Here is a 19,855-nt window from a genome sequence, read left to right as displayed (position 1 = left end):
CCTGGGGTTCACACATGACAAGGTAGCTTAGCTTCATCAGGAACTGCAGTGGAAAGCATCCCCCGGCTGTCCTCTTTATCCTAGGCCACATACTTTCAGGCTGACTGGCTGGAGGCACACACTGGTGGCCGTCTCCTAAGTGGGGTGATGATGGAATGGCACGGTCATTGTCTCCAATCTGAGAGCAGATCTACTCACACCGAAAAGGGAGCCAGCTTGCTATCACCGTTATCCGGAGAGGCACACAGCGCAGGTCTTGGGGCTGTTACAGCAGGGGCTCTGCAACTTTCCCAAAGAAGGTGAGACAGCCTGGCTCCTTGAGCCCAAAGTCAGGCAGTTTTCAGGACCCCCCAGACCTGAGACAGAGCTTTCTTATTCGAGCCAGACCCAACAAAAAGGAAGACTAGAAGGAAAATACCAAGACATTTCTGACCCTAGCATCTAACTGGGTGACAGAACCCCTGCCTTTTACCTTCAAACCAACCACTATCTCTTCCTTGGGGATGGGGGGTAAGGGTAGGAAATACCTCCACAGTGAACTTCCCAAGGCCTCTCTGATCCAAGTTAATTTCCACATCATGTGTACCTAGGACAAGCCCTATGGATCTAGACACTAGATGGTTTCCACAAGTACCAAGAGAGGCCATTTTCCGTCCAAGAGGAGGTGCCAGTCATAAAAGCCACGGTGCTTTCCACTCCGTGTCTCTGGTGTCCATGCATGTCTTCAGGGCAATAGCTCAGTGCGTGGCTGCACTTGATGACCTATGCTGCCTGGAACATGAGTGTCCATCACACAGGTCACAGAGTAAGGAGTAAGCGGAATACTCCCCCAGCCCTGGGCACTGACTCATTCTTTGAGGAAAACTCCCCAGGCAGCCGAAACAGTTAAGAGCCTCATCCGGGTAGGAAAAAAACAACAGATTCCAACAACAGGTTAGACAGCAAACCATCTGCATGTGTTCAAACAACTTCTGAAAGCAATGGGCTGGTGTCCTAACCTTGTGGGGAGGGTATGAGCAGTGATATCCTAGTCTAAGCACCATGTTGGGAACCACTGACTTACAGATGGAAAGGCTGCCAGAAGTGTATGGTCCTCAATGATGCCTAAAACTACATCCCACAGCCACCAGACACTATGAGCAAGGACACTCTGGGTGCCACAGTGGTTTCCTGGGCTTGCTAAGACACTAAAGCACACTTTAGTCCAGTATCCAAAGCTACCGATGATGTTTTTCCAAAGTATGGGCATCCGCTCTCTGGTTCCTTGTCCAGCCTCAGGACTCTCAGAGTGGTCTACCTCCTGCACAGCCTTGCCATCCTATCAGGGAGTCTTCCTTCTTTCTGAATACTGCATGTCTCATATTCTGAACTCCTGGAAGGCAGGTCTTACTCTTCTCTGTCCCTGCTTCTGGGAACATAAGGAATGCTCAATAAATATGTTTTAAATTGAATTATTGATCTGTAAGAATTCATCTAGCACTGGTAAACTGAGTGAGATGGATGGATGGATGGATGGATGGATGGATGGATGGATGGATGAATGGATGGATGACTGACTAAGTGGGCAAGTCAACAGGGGCTTTGGGAGATGCTAACTCTCTTGGATACTGTGTTTATAATCCCCAGCATACTGGTTAGGTATCATATTCTCTCAGTTAAGCAGCTATTTGGTTCAAAGGTTAAAAAAAAAAAATCCCACATTTGAAAAAAGACAAGAGAACCAATGGAAATGGTGCTTGACTCTAGAGACTTCCTTCTTTTGGTGCTTAAAAAAAAAAAAACAACAAAACTTGGGCATCCTGGGAGTACATGGAGAAACTTTGGTTTAAAGAGATATTTCCTAGTAAAAATACATGGGATCTTGAGTTTTGATCTAGTTTCTTTCCCCTAGAAATGTCTCTTGACTGGGTGTTTAAAATGAACCCAGCTCTGGGGGTTCCATTCATTGCTACACATGGGAGTCTTCACTGACCCTCTCGGGGTTCTCTAGACTTGTACTTTACACTTGAAGGGAAATGTGTCCTGGGCAGAAGACCCACACCCCACACTCCGTCAGAACTAGCTCCAGTCTGGTTCTAATCCAGTGGTATCCTAGGAGCACTAGGGAGATTCAGCTGCTCCTATTTCTAGGGCTTCAGACTCAAAGGTGCATCATAACAGCTTGGACAACTTCCTCTTCAGACACTAAGTTACTAACTGGGGACTAGTGGGGGCAGCTCTGAGGATTTTTATATTTTATATGTTTGATGCTAAAACATGCTGAGATTTGAGTCTCTGGGTTAGTGATACAAATCTAGAGCTGAGGAGGAGAACTGCCTAAGGGGGAAGAAAGGAGGAGAGAGAAAGAGAATAGAAAATGAACCGGCCATAGAAAGGTCAAAGTCATGAGAGGAATTGTCTGAGAGCAGGAGTGCTGAGCGAGGAGGTGCCTCTATCATGAATACACACCAGGGAACACAGTCTCAACGTATGTGTGCGTGCTCACGGGCACATGCAACTCTCATGTGCACACGCGTGCACAGTCATAACCTGATTGTTTTGGAAAGGTGCTGGGAATGTCAGAATGAGAGGCATCCCCAGACCCTGGTGCTCTCTCACCTCTGACAGGTTTCCTGCCCTCGGCCTGAGCTCTATCACACCCCCAGGGGAGAAGGGAGAACACAGCTGCTGGAAATTGGTACTTACTGCTGTGTGTGTCTTCAGGCCCCACTCTGGCTGTCACTATGACAGCATCTTAGGGCCGCATCTGGCTGGTAGGGTATCAGTGACTCGCAGAAAAGCACAGCAGGGCCATCAGCAAAGTAAACTATATTTATGCCCCCTGCCTGCACCTGTCCCCAATCTGATGTATCAGCTGGCTTTCCAACAGCGGCTGAAGGCACAGGCTGAGACTACCATGATAAGATGCTGGAGCCCAGGACCACACAGTTATAGGGTCTGTGGCTCACAGGTAGAAATCTGCAAAGAGACCTTTCTGTCCATGGCTCAACCAGACAGGAAATAAAAGCTCCTTTGTGAAAAACAGAGGGGAGAGTTAAGGCCACTTGGGAATCTGAACTGCTCTACGAAGTGGAAGAATTTGCCTAACTATAGAGAACCCAACCTCCATTTCATTGTCTTTCAAGTTATATTAAAAAAAAATCAGGTTCTTATTGAGGCCAAGGCTGAAAATGCCTCCCAGTGTTTCATTTTAGTTTGAGGTAGATGCAGATGACAACCAGTGTTGTCTGCCCACAGCAAGTCAGAACAGCCCGCCCCAGCGCAGGTTTCTGCGGTACTCAGCTCAGAATCTCGATATTCTACAGACTGAGCTTCTTTGGCCGAATTGGATCTTTTTCATTACCAAATCCTCAGTGCCTAGAGCACCCTGGCTCACACGGACACTCGTTTGGTGGGAACACGGTGCAGGCAAACTGTAAGTAGTCACTTCAAGAGAGGTACACACTTCACAGCAACACTGGGCTCTGGCATGCTAACAGTGATGTTGAGGCTGGGAAGAGGAGGGCTTGGGGTTTACAGGAGAGGGTGCACATGGAAGCAGCGGGAAGCTACATCTCCGTGCAGCTACAAGACTGCCTCGGATTCTGGGAGAAGTCAGCACTTCTCTTGGCCTTGCTTGTCTTTCTGGCTAGCAAACACGGGACGTTCTGTTGCTTCCCCCTCCCTCTCCTTGCTCTAGTTTGCAGACAGGAGGATGCAGCCGTTTAGATGTTTTCACCAGGGCTACATGGATTTGACTATCTGAGAAACTTGAGAAGGATGTTATTTTCAAGACTGGCAACACACTGTATTCACCCAAATTCCGAAAAGCAACACTGGATTCTGGCAAATCATCTCTCATGCTGAAGTGGAAAGCACCACAAAGAGATTTTCTGTATTTTTTTCTAAACAAATAATGGACTCCATTCTGCCAGAATGAAGACAGCTCAAATATGGCCTGCGTATTTACGGGCTCTGCAAGGACTCAAAGGGGGGCAAAGCAGGCATGGCTAGCTAGGCCTTATGAGCGGCATTTTTAACGTTAAAGGAGATATACTCAGGATGGGTTGGCACTCAGAATGTGTGTTTCTAAATGTGCACTGTACACTGAGCAGTTGCTGGCTGACAGCGAGAAGGACTTTGATGGAGAGGTTTAATATGTTAAAACTAACATGAGAATCAAAGCAAGCAGCACACCACAAGGCAATACAGATCAATAAAATGTCAGTTTTCTTTATGGTGATTCCTTTTAGATCAGACCTGACTTTTCTCTGAGAAGTCCGCCTGCAGCTCCCTTTTAGGTAAGACACAGTAGAGGTTAAAAGCAGAAGGGATTACAGAGCAGGAAAAGGAGCTGGATAGAGTCCTTAGCCAGGTGTAGCCCAGTTCATCGGCATAGCATCAGCCGCACACTAGCGGCCCAGACCATGTCCGGCAGCGAGAAATAACCCTCGCTAAGGCTGGTAGTGGGGCAACCCTTACAAAAGTGGACATGCTATGCTTTGTTTCTCAGGAAAGCACTGGAACAAATCAAAGACATTCATCAATTACCCCTCAGCTTGTGGGTGCATGTGTGGGGTCACGCAGGTACCTGTAAGCTGAGGGTAGAAAGATGAGATGTCCAGACAGGCCTCCTTCCACAAACCCACCCTCTAAGTGCCCCATCTACGTACCCAGTACAGCACATCCGTCCAGCCCTCCATGGTAATGCACTGGAACACTGTCAGCATGGCGAAGGCGAAGTTGTCGAAGTTGGTGATGCCATGCTTGGGCCCGTCCCACCCGGGCCTGCACACGGTCCCGTTCTGACACTGCCGCCCATGGCCTGTCTCCAAAGCACAAGGGGAAGGGTCCTCTTCCGCTGGAACATCTCCACCGCCAAGGAAATATGAGATGGAAGGGGAAGGGAAGGAGGGGCAATGATGGGCAGAGAATGGAGAAGAGAAGTTAGAAAGATAACAGGATGAGGCTTATGGGTAACCATAGCAGCGATCGCATCCATTTCGCTCGGTGCCCTCATGTGGGGATTAAAAACACATGAGCCCAGACATTCATTTCAGGGGCACAATGACATAGGTAAGTGCTTTCCCACAAGTGTTGTGAACACTGCATTTTAACCACAATTGACTTCACAGACACTACACGTATTGTCTGTTCTGTCATAGCATGGTATCATGTCCAAGTGTCCAATCAGAAAGTAATAATGATGTCTCCATTTCAAGGCCAAGCTGTTCTGGAAAACAGAAGACAAGGTTAGGAATTCGGAGTTTGTGAAACCAAGGGTTTCATCTTGCAGCGATAGAAAGTAAAGGCAATAACAAAGAGAAGACCTGAGCTTGAACAAACAATTGCCTCTGACAATGGTGAAAATGCAACTCCAGAGACAGAATTTGCCTGTGGTTCTTCATTTAGGGATAATAAGATACCCAGAATCGTCGCTTCTTTTATAAGGATCCAAACCATCACAGTGTGATTATTTTGCCCATGGGACACAGGCTCTTTATGGAAGATGACAGGCTGGATGGCTGTTGGTGTCTGTGACTTCTAATTGAAACTGTTTACTCTCACGTAAAAGGGGGGCAGAGAAATGTTAACCCTTAACTGTGGGAGGATTCTTAGGAGAATGGAGGTGGGTGCTGAGGTTCAAATGGTGTGCGAGTGTCTTCCTGGGGACAGCAGTGGCACCTATCACTTCCTCTTCTATGCCACCCCAACTACTCCATGTCCTTGTTTGTAGTCCATTCTTGTTTCTGTCCCCAACTCCAAAGAAGCCGATTTGTTTTCCATCTTCACAGCTTGCCTTTCCTATACATAAAACCACACCTGAAGAGGCTTTTTGTACCCCGCATCCCTCTGCAGCACAGGGCTTCTGAGCTGAACCAGGCTACAGCATTCCAATCTCTCCTGTTCCTCTGTATTGTTGAGCAGCGTGTTTCACCGCATGCGTTCTCCAGATGATGGGGCATCTGGTGCACTCCCAGACTTGGGCCATTCAGAATAAAGCTGCTTCCTGCCTTATTTTCTGCGCATGCTATAGTCAGGGACCAAGGGGGACAGGTCTACATTACTGATCTCTGAGCTGTCTGAGGGTATCAAGTGTCCAAACCATTTCCTTATCCACCGTCTGGCTTCCAGAGGCTACATATTAAGGAATCTGAACGGAATTACCTCTAGTTACAACTTTTTATGGCCTTAAGATTGTCAAATCTTTAGAGACGTGGATTTAGGGTTGTTGGAAGTAGAAACATGAAAGTTATTTTTCAAACCTAAATAGTATGTTAAAAATAGCAAAGCAAAGCACCTAAAAAACGAGAGTTGAAAAATAGGGAAACCAAGAACCAAATAGATCATTAATTTCATTCTTATTCTGGAACCAGTTTCCTAATGTCAGCGGGGACAAAGAGACAATGGGAAGAGAAAGGGAAACTTCCATTTGGCTTGTGTTTATTTGTTGCACAAAGATGCCGGCTGCCTATTCATAATGTGGCTCCTGGGCTGATAGTCTACCCTGGATTTTCAGTTCCTAAAACAGTAGAAACAGGGAAAGGACGGGGACAGGGTGCTGCCCAAGCCAGCTCTGAGTGTTCACGGGGAGGAAAACAGACCTGCTGAGTTTACAAATATATGTTAGAAGAAAATGGAACCGAGGGGTAGAGATCTCACAGCTAGAGGGAGGAACGGAATGGGCCTTGGGACGATCATCCACAGGCGCAAGGGCTACTGTGCTATTTTGAGTCTTCCCTGAACAATAAAAAAAAAAAATCACAGAACAATTAAGAAGCCGCGATGAGCCAGTAAAAATAGGTATCTATAAAAAGGAACACTTGAAAAATGTGAACACACAGATCAGCAGGTCCTAGTGACATACGCGCCGGGGTGAGGGAGGTAAGCTTAACCATAGGACGAGCTGCAGAGTCTCTCATGAGGTCCTGGATAGGAAAACAGGAGAAATAAAGCCATGTGGGCTATACACTTCACAACAGAATTGAAGAGAGTCGTCAGTGTGGAAAGACCAAATTAAGTCTTTGGTAAAATAAAGGAGGTTTTAGAAACGGACTCAACTTCAGCGAGAACGGAATCCTGAGGGAGCTTTTGGCCGTGTCCCAAGGAAAAACCACCAAGACATCAGCAATTACATTTTTTAGCTCTCAACTTGAAGGACAAAATAGAATGGTAGTGATTTCATTGCAAGGTTTAGCCAACAAATTCCGTGCCAGTCTCAGGGGTAATTATCGTGCTGAGCAGAGCTACTGAGTGCCCTGGCTCCAGATCCTCTGGACAGATGGGACACCAGAAACAAAAGGTATTGGCATATGGCAACATATCTGCTGAGCAACCAGGAGGGCGCCTTACAGTTGCTAGAGAGATTGAGAGAAAATCGCCTCTTCTGAGAACATCACCATTGGACACTAGACATAGAAAGAGAAGCCTTAAGTCAGGACAATAGCTCCTTGGAAGGCTCAAAAGCTTCCTTGCAGGGCTCCTACAAGAAACATGGCTTAGAAAATTTAGAAGAATGTAAAATTCAGTCTGTGAAATAATATCAGTTTAAAAGGAAATGTAAATATACACATATATTCTATTAAAATTATAACAAAGACTCATTAAGCCTTTTGTAAAATCTAAATATTGCAGAAAGTATGTTATTTTAATCTAAAATCTAAAAAACAACAACAAAAACAAAAATAAACCAAACAAAAAGCCAAGCAAACAAAACATTCCAAAGGTTCTATAAACACTGATGCTGGCTCTTTGTTTGCTTGTTTGTTTCTTAGGGAAACAACAAGAGTCTGTGCTGTGGGCAGACAGTGTGAAGAGGAAGGAAGGGGGCAAATTCAACTGCTTTCTTCTGAAAGTAAGGTTGCTGCAGCCAGGAATCTTTGGCCTCTTTCCCAATAGTGGCTCTGGCTCCTACTGGAGCCCAGTGTCACCTTTCTGAGGGACATTACTCTCATTGCCCTGACATCCTGGCTCATTAGGTTTTCACCCAGGAGGCTAACTGGCTTCTGAAGTGGCTGAACGGGGGTTAAACCCATCACAAAATGCTGTCATGAGTGTTGTTGAAGGACGCACGTGGTGGTTCAGATGATTTTCCTGACCCTGTGAACTATCAAGGCCAGGATGACCTGAAGTTGACCCCTTCAAAAGTTGAAGCCCAGTATGATCGTCTTTCTAAGGGCAGACAAAGAATGTCTTTGGTGCTGGAGTGGCGTTCCACAGAACTTCTGGCTGTGCCCGAGAAAGAGGGTGCTGTCTGGTTTCCTTTGACTCTGATACTCATCATTCCTGTCATTGGAGGCCACCGAGGACTGGTAACAAACCCCATGACTGCAACAATTATTCAAGGCTGCATTTTGCTCACAGTCTGGCAGGACCTCCACCAGCAGGAGAAGACATACTTTTGCCATCTTTCCTTTAAGATGACAGAGATGGCTGAAGGTTTTAAGCAGCTCCCCAGGGCTCCGTGGCGCACTGCATCAGTGTCTGAAGGCATGCTCCAGTCGCTGTCTTGGCTATCTGACAGGATTTCTCCCTATATTTTTGGTGAGTGTCCGACCATCAGTCACGGCCAAATTGATGGGGAATCACTGGGATCCTGTAGCTCTGGGAGAGCCTGGTGAGTGTGGGTCCAGTGGACCACTGATGTCATAGTGTATCTGCATCAATTTTCTCATGATGCAGGTTGTCCTTAAGGAGCTCCAACCAAGCTGCACCATTACCATAAGTTACTGGTTCAGGGTTAGCTACAGATCGGTTAGGTAAGTTACTGGTTTGGGGTTAACTACAGAACAACTGAGAAAGGGGAAGGATCTGAATTAAAACGAGACACTGATCATTATGTTGGCTGGTATTCTTCAAGCGAGGTGTAATGTTCCAGAATGTTAGCAGAATGCAGGAACTTGCTCTTCCAATTAAAAATTATATATCAGCTAACATTTTAAGTTGTCACCAATTTCACAGAATTACAAGTCAAATAATTCTGAATTTCTCTTGAGAGTGAATAATTTATCTTACAAAGAATCTAATCTCTTTTTAAACTAAAATAATTCTGTAAATATAGATTTATAGGTGTGATTTGTCTTGCTGTGACTCTGTGATGACTGAGCAGCCTTGAAGACACCTAGCTAGTCTACCTAGGCACAATACCCTTTGCATCCTAGGTAGTAACGTCGGTTCCTGGGTGCGAGTTTCGCATTTCTGTCATACAGACTGGTGCCATCACCAGTCCTAACTTGCAGCTCAGGCTAGATGGGAGTGACGGGACACAGAGGAAGGGCACCTCTGACATGACTAGAGCACATGCGCCAGACATGTGCTCTCCCTTTTCCTATATAATGTCCAAATGAAAACAGCAGATCTGTTTTGAAAAACGAAATAGTGTAACAGCTAATAACTTTAGAATCAAATGTGTGCTGTATACACATACATGTGTATCTATATGTACATCTGTGTATGATCAGTGTGCCTGGTGCCCTCAGAAGCAGAAGAGGGTGTATGACCCCCCCAGGAACGGGAGTTATAGAAGGCTGTGAGCCACTATGTGGGTGCTGGGAATTGAACCCAGGTCTTTTGGAGGACTTGGTGCTCTTCACCACTGAGCCATCTCCCTAGCCTCCTATTTAATTCTGCTGAAGGCCAGGTTAAGACGTTAAGACGTTAGTTACTTTAGAGAGCAGTCTATAGCTTATCCAGCAAGCCAACACTCTGGTGCCACTTAACACAGTGCTTAATGAGCCAGCACTGCCTGTTAAATTCAATGATTTATGAAAGGAACACAAAGAGGGGAGGTTCAGAAAGGCAGGATTGATGGTTGTGATACGGAGCTGAACCTTTTCCATGGGGAATACAGATTTCACTGGTGGCAAGGGGGTATTCAATGGCAGCCTTTTCCCCTAGTCTGGCAGCCTCTTCACCCAGTCTGGGATAGGGAGGAGCCCTGTGGCTTCTGCCTTTAAGTGGAGAAAAAATAATAGCTGCAAAGGAGCCAGGGCCAGCTCTAGGAGGGTAGAGAGATGGGTGGTGATGAGAACTGGTGGCGAAGACTCCCCGAAGGGCTTGCATGCTGAACCACATTGGTGTGCTGCTGGATATTCATGCCCATCAGTTCACAGTGGAGCTCACATGCTCAGTATCTGCCTCAAGAGTGAGAAACCGGCGAAAGGTGGGCGCTTAATCTTTAACTGCTTCTCCAATTGGGTTGATCTTTTCTTGGTGTATCGCAGTATCGCAGTGCTGGACAAAGCTTACACCTGCTGTTTGATCAGAGATCTGCAGTAGTGAAAGCAGAGATTAGAAATGAGAGGGAAGAATGCCAAGCCCGGCCTTTCATTGTGGTCTGAAGTATGGGAAACTGGATGCCTCATCCAGCTCCGTGGCACAGGTGGCTGCAGCAATTCGCTCCAAGGGAAGCAGCTATGAGGAGAGAGAGCAACCTCCTCCCGGGTACCCGCTGCCTACAGTGAGCCCCGCCTCTTACCTGTTATGCCCTCCTGGTTGTAGCAAGTCTTGTGCATCTTCCCCATGAAGAGTTCCAGGCCGATGATGGCATAAATGATGATGACGAACAGCACAAGGAGGGCAATGTGCAGCAGAGGCACCATGGCCTTGATGATGGAGTTCAGGACCACCTGGAGACCTGCGCAACAAAAGCATCAATAGCAGCAACACAACCGCCACCTCCTCGTTTGAGCCAATGCTGCCTTAGGTACCATGCTAACACGACCTCCTGCACTCTCCTCAACAGCTCGAGTGGGAGCCAGGAGTCCCATGCTTTAGATGAGGAAACAGAGTCTCGGGGTCACAGCCCATGAACAAAAGGGCAAGAATCTAAATTCAGGTTGGCTTGATGCCAACTCTGTCCTGGAGGCACATCCAAATAGAAGGATCAGCAGATGCTGTACTTCCAAGGGGGAGAACATGTTGTTTTCATCTGTAGCTATCAAGATTTTAAATAGCCCGTCTCTGAGACAGTGTGTTTTCTCCTGGAGTTTGGCACAATGAGAACTCACTGTGACTACCCACAGCCACACGGGACTTAATCATCTCCCGGGCTTCTCGGTGGTGGATTACTAGAGCCGATCATCAGCCCACCTGTTCTCAAACACAGATCAGCCTGATGGGGAGGAATCCAGGAGGGGTGATTTCCAGTGAAGAAACTACCTCACCAGCAGGATATAGCTGAGAACAACTGTATCACAGCCAATGGTGTATCCCTAACGGTATCTTCCTAGTGGTAAATAAGGGGACCACTGCATAGTTCTACCAGGGGAAACACCACCTGAACATCACACTCAAAAGCTTCACGGGAAGGGGCTTCTTATTTAACAGCATGGGGTTTCAGTTTGGGGACAAGGAAAGTTCTGCAGATCAGATGAACTGTCGCAAATACACAGAGTGCCCCTGGGCCACACTCGCAAAAGTAGTTAACACAGCAAACTTTGTCCTATACGTATTATCAAGAAAAATAAACTAAAAGTCCCCAGACACCATTGGGAGGCAGAGGAGTGAATAGGCAGTCCCGCGGAGAACACTCATCAGGCTGCCACAGAGTTGGCAGGGCAGAGGGATGGGCATGTAGTGGCTGCACCAAGGATGCTCACGTGGAACGCTACCAGGAAGGGACTGTGACAGGACAACGAGGTGACAGTAACAGGTTACTCTGAAGCTTGTGGCAGTTCCTGAGCACTTTCTATGGACAGCAAGCACATTAGGTGTCCGTGGTCCGGGAGAGCAGGGAGAAGACAGCTGAGAGCATAGTCCTGAGGGTGCCTGCAGCACCCAGAGGAGAGCAAAGCCCATGCAAGTCTTACACGAGGTTGACATGTTTATAGCATCTTCATAGGACTTGCCATCTTCCCCAGTCCTCTCAGACACCAAGGTCTTTCTGTACTGTTCTTCGGCATTGCTGTGGCCAGTAACCCTGGATAACCACAGTTGGCCACATTTCTCAAGTCCCTAAGCTGTCACCAAAGTTCTGAGCTGCAGCCAGTGATTTCCACAAGACTAATTAGAAGAACTCTCCCCAGATATGAAGCCAAGCTGAGGAAAAGGAAAAAAAAAATAAAAAAGAAAGATAGAATAATTTTACCTGAGAATTAATGTGAGCGCTTCATAGGCTCCCATTAGATCCAAACGATTCCATTAATTAGCAAGTTGTACACACATTAGCATTAAAGTCTGCCAAGCCACGAAGAAAGCCGAGTCGCAAAGCAACTTCCAGGAGAGGCTGATGGGTGCTGAGGAGTCTTCTAAGTGCTCCCCACAGGAGCAAGGAACCCCATCCTGGCTGCCAGGCCACCAGGGAGACATCAGGTCTCCAGCACCAGCCTCCAAGTGCCAAGAAACAGACAGGCGACAGACATAGAAGGAGATGTGCTCTGGGTGGAAGCCAGACAGGTCACATATAAAGCCACTCTGGAACATTCAGTGCCTCTCAGGAGGAAGGCCAGATTTCCTAGAGCTCCGAAGTCACTGCAGGGTCCACCCCTCCTCCATGCAGTCTCTGCCCTGTCCCACTCTCTGGGTTTCAGACAAATAGCATTTCTCTTAGATTTAAAGACGCCTCAGCCACATGTCGCAGAACATGTGGTACCCGAGGATAAAAATGGAGCTAGAAGTGCCTATTGCTTCCCGGCGCTATGACTGTCAGAATACTGACCAAGACATGCATCCCTCACACGACTGTGGTGCTTCCTACGACAATCAAAACATGACACACGCAGTTATGGACGGTGAGTAATATTTAAGATGACAGTAGATGGCTGAGTGACTTCTTAATGCATTTACTGTACTGTCAGAGTTTGATTCCTGGGAGTCACATGGCAGAAAGAGAACTGACACTCACAGTTGCCCTCTGATCTCTACGTGTACTGCGGGGCATGTGTGCACGCATGTGTGCGTGCGCGCACACACACATACACACATGCATAGACAAGCAATTCACAAATAAGTGAAATGATACGTTTAATTGTTTTTGAATGCTCATGATAAAATGGTGTGGTGACAGTAGTAAGGACAGCATCTTGTACTTGTTCCATCTCTGTACCCAGAGGCCACCTCCAGCAACTGACTTGTACTAATGAGGTGTGTGCAAGTGCCCTGCAGGACATTCACTGGACAATGGGAACACCTAGTGTGCAGTTCTCAGACACAGCACCGTTAAGGATGGGGCAGCTGTACTGCCACCCCACAGCACAGATACAGGGACCATTCCCTCCCCTCAGAACGCCTAATCTGAATTTTCCCTGGCACCCGTTCTCCAGCTCCCTCCCCAAGAATCCTCCAAACCCCTCATCAGAGTCATTTCCTCTGATATACACCCTCTTAGAATCATCTGCATTCCTTCGTAACATTCTATGTGAATTGTATGTTGTGAATGCTCTGTGAGTTAAAGGGATTTAAAATATTTACATCTGTCTTTCCAATTAGGTGGCATTCTGTGAAGATAGACCGTGCCTGCTCTTTTCATCAGCCAGGCCTGCCTGTGAAGTGCATCCCCGGGGCACTATGTAAATACTGACTGACAGCAGAAGCGTGTTCTCTGAGCAGCTGCACCACAGGGCTGGTTCTACAGTAGTGCAGTCAGTTGTCCGGTTGGTGTAGCATGGCCAGGTGACTTCAGGAACCGTGAAACACCACGAGGAAGGCACCAGCTGGAAGCCACAGCAGCCCATGTGTTTCAATCAGCCATCAACACTGCTAAGAGTTATGCACTCTGTTCTTTGCACCCCTACCTCTCTGGTGAACATACTACCCACTTGAGCTTCGGTCCTGGATGTGCATTCCCCAAACTCCCCATCCAATCAGATTCCAAATCCTGCTAGCTTCATGTTCAACTATCAATAGACAGGCATAAACTATTTTATTATATAAATACTACATGCTGATTACAGAGAGAAAATGCTTATGAAAGAAAAATTAGAAAACATAGTTGGGGAGGTACAATCGCTCACTGTCTCAACCTCAGAGAGACATCAGTTAGTTTTTCATGTATGTATGTCTGGGGGACTTCAGTTCATGACTCCACCCACTTTCCATCCTCTCAGATGTTCAGCTACCCAGCCCTCCAGCTTGCACGCCTTCCCTGTTCTCGTGCGGCAATTAGATTGTTCTTTATCAAGGGAGGCAGTGAAACACGTCACTTTTAAGTGCACCAGTGATCCCTGTCATTTACAGTGACAAGTCCACCTCCTCCTTTGCTGTTTTGGCTTCTATGGCTCCTAGTTTCTCCTTACACTCCAGCAGCATGCCCAGACGTCTGGAGGTCCCTGGCTTCATGCCTCTCTGCCTGAAATGCTGGCCCCTGCCTGCCCTAGCCAGAGCTCCTTGAGTCTCATCTTGTCTTCTCATCTTTGTGTTCAGGCATGTAGCAGAACTCCCAGAGTGAAATAACACTAAGCACGGGGTGTCTTCAGAAGGCAAAGGGCACAGCAGCCAAGGGGTCCGCAAGCACACCAGCAAGCACAACAATCACCCAGAAAACGGAAAGTTACATCAGAAGATAAGATTCACGGGATAGGACAAGGACGCAGGCAACAGGGCTTCTTGTTAGTATCAAATGATTTTCCCATGACTTGGGTTGCTGTTTTGAGGATGGTGGGGATAGTTATTTTGATAAGACCAGAGGAAGAAAGGAGGACTAACTAGGAAGTATCCAGGAACAAACAGAATAGGTCCAAGAGCATCCCTGTGTGCAGAGGGCATGGGATACCTTAAAAGGTAGTGTATCATGATCCTCGGGGGCAACCACTGACTGACTGAATGAGCTCTTGTGAAAGGGCTTGGGGAATCGCAAAGACTGGGTAAAAGATCCCACCGACACATCGAAGCCATGCAACCACACAAATCATGTACTGAGAACACCCCAGCTGAGGTACAGCTGTTGCTATTCCATTTGGATTATTCTGCTTCCTTCTGGTCACAACTCTGAGAATTAGATGCTATAAACCATAGTTGACAAGGCAGCACAAAAAGAGGAAATGACCTGATTATGGGGGCACAGCTAGTAGATGGTGGCCCTGGGAGCAGAAGACAATTCTGACTCGGTTTGTCTAGGCTGGGACGTGAGTTTGCATTTCCAAGCAAGTCCCAGCAATTACTAATGCTGCGTGCTGGTTCAGCACCACTATGCAAGGCAAGGCCTCAGAGCACCTGTCGGGAGCCGCAGCAACTGCATCCACAGCCTACCCGGGAACTCTGAAGCAGTTTGAATGCCATGGAGGTGTGAGTTACTCCTAACAATACCATACTTTTGGGGTATTTGCAATTAGTAAAACAGGAAATGTCCATGTGAGATACCGAAAACCGCACTGCCAGCCTGACTACACTACAGACTTATTTATTATGTTTTTCGTTTACTTTGTTTTGGACATATGAACGCTGCAGAGGATGACACAGGAAGACTATTCTTGTACCCTTCACCCCGGGAGCATAAGTGATGGGCACTGGAGCCACTACTTCCAGTAGCAGTAAGAGTCATTCAGTAGAGTTATGGGTGAGACCAATGACTGCATCCAACACTACAGCAAAGGCAGGAGCTTAGCATTTTTTTTCTGACAGTGACCTCCACCATTATCACCCTGCCTATGCAGCACTCTGAGGGCTGCTGACATCCTCTCCCCAGCCAGCCTAGGCCTCCACCTCCACCGCTCTTTCCCTGCCCATTTGTCCATGATTATTCTTCATCTAAAAACTCCTCTTGTCCCGTCTCTGCAACTGTAGCTTTAGCTCTCTGTGACCCGGACAGTTAATTCTTCTCCTTTACTCCCCCATTCCGGGACCCTTTTGAGGGCTGACTATGTAAGAAGCACAAAAATGCAGGCCTGGCCACAGAAGCTTCCAACTAGATAGGGAGACAAATGACCAGATGTTTGCAAAGCCAGCTAACTATAGTCCCAAATATTACAGCTGAGTGGAAGTGATGCAAGCACAGCCGCTCACCTATGAAATTCTCAAATAATAAAAAAGAGAGAGAAACCTATAGGCAAAGACTTACCTATTACTGTAGAAGCTTCTTAAACCGTATATATACATACAAAAGTTTAAATGAAATTAATCTTTGACAGGGGGACAATACCCCAACTAGATACCATATGCTAACAAATAAAGTACCAGTACCAGGAATGAGTTTTTATCTTTTTAAATTATTTGCCAGTGGAGTCCCATAGACCACAAAATATTACAGGTTATTGCCATTGTTCTTGGCTATCATCCAGAGTTTGATGGTAAGAGCCTATTGCTGAAGATATAGTATAAACTTGAGTCATAAAACATGGAGAAATCGAGTAGTTATTCACCTGGAAACCCCATCCCAACTGGCTAGCTTTCATAGTGCTGGAAGTGCCAGGTAAACTACCAGGGGAAAATGAATCACCAGTCTTACCCAACTGAAACCCCATGAGCTACAACAGTGAGTGCCCTGGCAAGATATAAACCCTGGTGCAACAGTGGCATGAAAGGGGTCACTAATCATGTTCTGGTTGGGTTTAAGGCCTGAATTACATGATGGAATCCATACCTGGCACTACTGTAGAGGTAAAAAGATGGGGCCAGGCAGTTATAGGCTCCTGGAAGAATGTACTACTAAATTCTGCTAAATGAACAGATTTAGATAAACCGCATCCTAATGACTCACCCCTATACCTAAAGATCGGTGGACCTCTCAACCCTCATCAGATAAGATTCTTCTGGCAATAAATTGTACTGAACGCAGGTCTATAACTGGTCAATATGGAGAGAATAAGACTATGGAAAGGTCAGCCTTAAAAGTGGTATTTATGTCACACTCCTCTAAGTCTCAGGGATCTCCATAGAAGAGGGGGATTAAAAGCTGTAAGAACTAAAGACAGCAGACTAATATAAGTAAACTGTGTTTTCTGGACCCAGCAGTATCACCGAACACATGAACTCATGGCAGCTATGACAGTACACAAGACTTGCTTGTGTTAAAGCCAGACAAAGTATCAGCACAGAGAGGGGAGGTGAGCATGAAGTCGCACACCCAGACCAGGACCGATTGGCAATTAACAGCTACTGGAGAGGAAGGGGGAGTTTTCTTTAAGGGTGTGATCCTTCTCTTCTAATTTCAATTCATGCTTCTCCTACCATGTCCTACCAACCCAACACATTCACAGACCTAAACTTGAGTTGATCTTCTTAAAGCCAGAACCCATAAATATGAACATGTGCAGTCATTTAGGCCTGCCCTGCTTCCTTTTTGTTTATTTGTTTGTTTTTGTTTTTTGGGACAAGGTTTCTATGTGTAACAGCTCTGGCTGTCCTGGAACTTTCTTTGTAGACCAGGCTGGCCTCGAACTCAGAGATCTGCCTGCTTCTGCCTCCCAAGTGCTGGGATTAAAGGCATCTGCCACTACCGCCTGATTATGCCTGCTTCCTAAACACCATGGCTACCATTGCCATAGTTTCCATTGCAGCCACTGCCGTTCTTCCTGTTTCCTGCTTGGACTGGAACACAGGACATTCTCTTTAATTCTTTTACACCCCAAACCCATTCTGCAGCCTCACCCATGATTCACATGGCCCAGACCAGAAACCTGCAGTTCTCCACCTAGATGGCATCTACCAAATTCTCTCCTACAGGATCTGCACATGGTGAACACTAAAAACATCTTTGGAGAAAGGTTTAACTTCCAGGATAGCAGGTTCCAGCAAGAAACGAACAGCACACTCAGAGCAGGATCACTCCCTGTTCTCCATGTTCTATGCAGGTAAAGGGTAAAAGGACCACAGGTAGAGCAATATCCTGGGAGAGGCAGTAATCACCTCACCCTGAAGAGGTGACTGAGGCTCGCTGCCGACAGGGAGCAAGGAGGCCAAGACTACCTGGTGACGGTCCTCAAGGAATGATCAGGGGATCCAACAATACCCTCTTCCCTCCTTCTGAGTTCCCCCTTGATTCTCCTTCCACTGAACCCAACCAGAAGCTGGAAGGAAAGGCAGCTTTCTAAGATAGTGCCTTCAGTTGGCATACCCTGCTGTAGGAGGTTCTTCTGTGTTTGTGTTGCTTTCTCTGGTTAAATAAAGAAACTGCCTTGGCCTTTTGATAGGACAGAACTTAGATAGGCGGGAAGACAGAACTGAATTCTGGGAGGAAGAAGACAGTGTGGCAGACGCCATGGAGCTTCTGCCTGAGACTAACGCTGATTAGAATCTTTCGCCATAAGCCACGACCTCGATTGGTAGATATCTACATAGATTGGTAGAAATGGGTTAAATCAAAATGTGAGAGTTAGCCAATAACAGGTTAGAGATAATGGGTCAGGGAGTAATTTAATTAATACAATTTCTGTGTGATTATTTCGGGTATAAAGCTCCACCTCCTACAATACCTGGCCTGACAGAAGAGTGGGGAAAGCCAATAAGGTGAAGAAAAGATGAGCTAGAACAGGGGGAAAGTGTCAGACCTTCTGTGTAGCACCATCGCCCATCCATTAAAGCCAGCAGGTGTTTCTCTATTTGGAAGCCTGCTAAGCTCTGTGAACCAACAGCTTCCTTCTGAAGGAGTAATAATATAAACAACCTTTGAACCTAACTCACTAGTCAACTCCAGGTCCTCATCCCAGAGGTGAAACCAACCCAGTGTAGAGCACATGAGCCGCCAGCTCTGGTGGATGTGCTGGTCATGAGCATCACTAGTTACGACCACTGACTTGTATCTATAGGAACCTGTTGTTTGTGCTCACTAGGAATTAGAGACGTGATGAATCTCACAGAACTGAAGTCTGTGATTCCCTTTAGTTAATGAGACAACAGACACATTTAAATAGTCTCATAAGTGTAATGGCTTTTGCGAGAAAATAGGTCTGAAGCTAGGAAGGGAGGCTAACAGCTCGTTCTTAGGCTAAGGAGTAATGGCTGCACTGAGCTTAGGGGTGCTAGCATATTCTCTTTCTGGAAGAGTCTTCCTATTGCAGGGGGAGGGGTTCTTGCCCGTCTAGTTTCTGGGAGTCCCACATCTTAGGATTTTGCATGTTGTCCTTTAGATGTGCACGTTCATTTATTTTCAATTTAATCCTCCCATTCAAATATATTTCTGTACCCAACAGAGATTGCTGAACACTAAGGGACAATTGTGTCCCTGGGAAGGACTGTGGCCACCCCGCTGCCTAATGACTTAGAAACCTAGAGGATCATTTTAGATTGGCAATCTGGATTAGTGAGAGAGAGGCTCAGAGAAAAGGACATTAAAGAAACCCTGCGGTCAGAAGAAAATTGAATATGGAAGGAAGGAGACAAGGTGATCCGAAGCTACCTATACTTCCCGAAGATTCAGACATGCTAGGTGTTGTGTTGGTGTGATCCGCACATCAATCTACTGAATTTCTCCACACTCCTAAATAGAAACAAACCAAGGTTTGAATACGATAAATAACTTGTCCAAGTCTATAAATCTGCTCAATGGTAGGGCTGAAATTCAAAGAAAAAACTTTGAAACTCATACTCCTTAGTGACTATCCAGGCAAAAATGACAAATTGCTCATAAGGCCCACCCACTCTGCTCCATGTCAGATGAAGTTCTCTGTCCTCTGGTCTCCAGGGAGGCCTCACAGCTCTTCACAGCACGTCTCCCATAGCAACTCTAGCCCTGAAGAAGACCCCACAACGCAATGTGCCCTTCTCTGCCCACCCCTGCTGCTTACGAACTGCATCTTTCTGACGTACACAGAGCAGAAACAAACCCTCTGGGGCAACTTCTGGGGGCTCCGAGGCATCAGTTCCTCCTGTTTCTTATTCTCTTTTAAAAGCTACAGAAAGTGAAGGCATGACACAAGGTGATTTATCACAGGCCAGTGCCACCCAGAATGGAAGAGTGCATTCCTAGCTCAGTAGATAGCCTAGGTCCTTCTCTGTCAGCGTC

At 46.6% G+C, this 19,855-nt stretch overlaps 1 protein-coding gene across 6 annotated transcripts in view; it reads right to left on the bottom strand.

The window, feature by feature from the left end:
* Cacna1c (calcium voltage-gated channel subunit alpha1 C) overlaps positions 1–19,855 on the bottom strand; it is a 562,741-nt gene that overhangs the window by 168,247 nt on the left and 374,639 nt on the right. For all 6 annotated transcript variants that reach the window (XM_057773598.1, XM_057773572.1, XM_057773590.1 and 3 more), the window contains exons 6-7: positions 10,457–10,615; positions 4,653–4,849 (exon numbers count right to left, since the gene is read on the bottom strand). In XM_057773598.1, coding sequence (XP_057629581.1) covers positions 4,653–4,849; positions 10,457–10,615 — 356 coding nt within the window. The remainder of the gene's footprint in view (positions 1–4,652; positions 4,850–10,456; positions 10,616–19,855) is intronic.

This window comes from Chionomys nivalis, chromosome 1, assembly GCF_950005125.1.
Source record: "Chionomys nivalis chromosome 1, mChiNiv1.1, whole genome shotgun sequence".
In the NCBI taxonomy this organism is placed as follows: domain Eukaryota; kingdom Metazoa; phylum Chordata; class Mammalia; order Rodentia; family Cricetidae; genus Chionomys; species Chionomys nivalis.
This window is presented reverse-complemented; position numbering and strand designations above follow the sequence as displayed.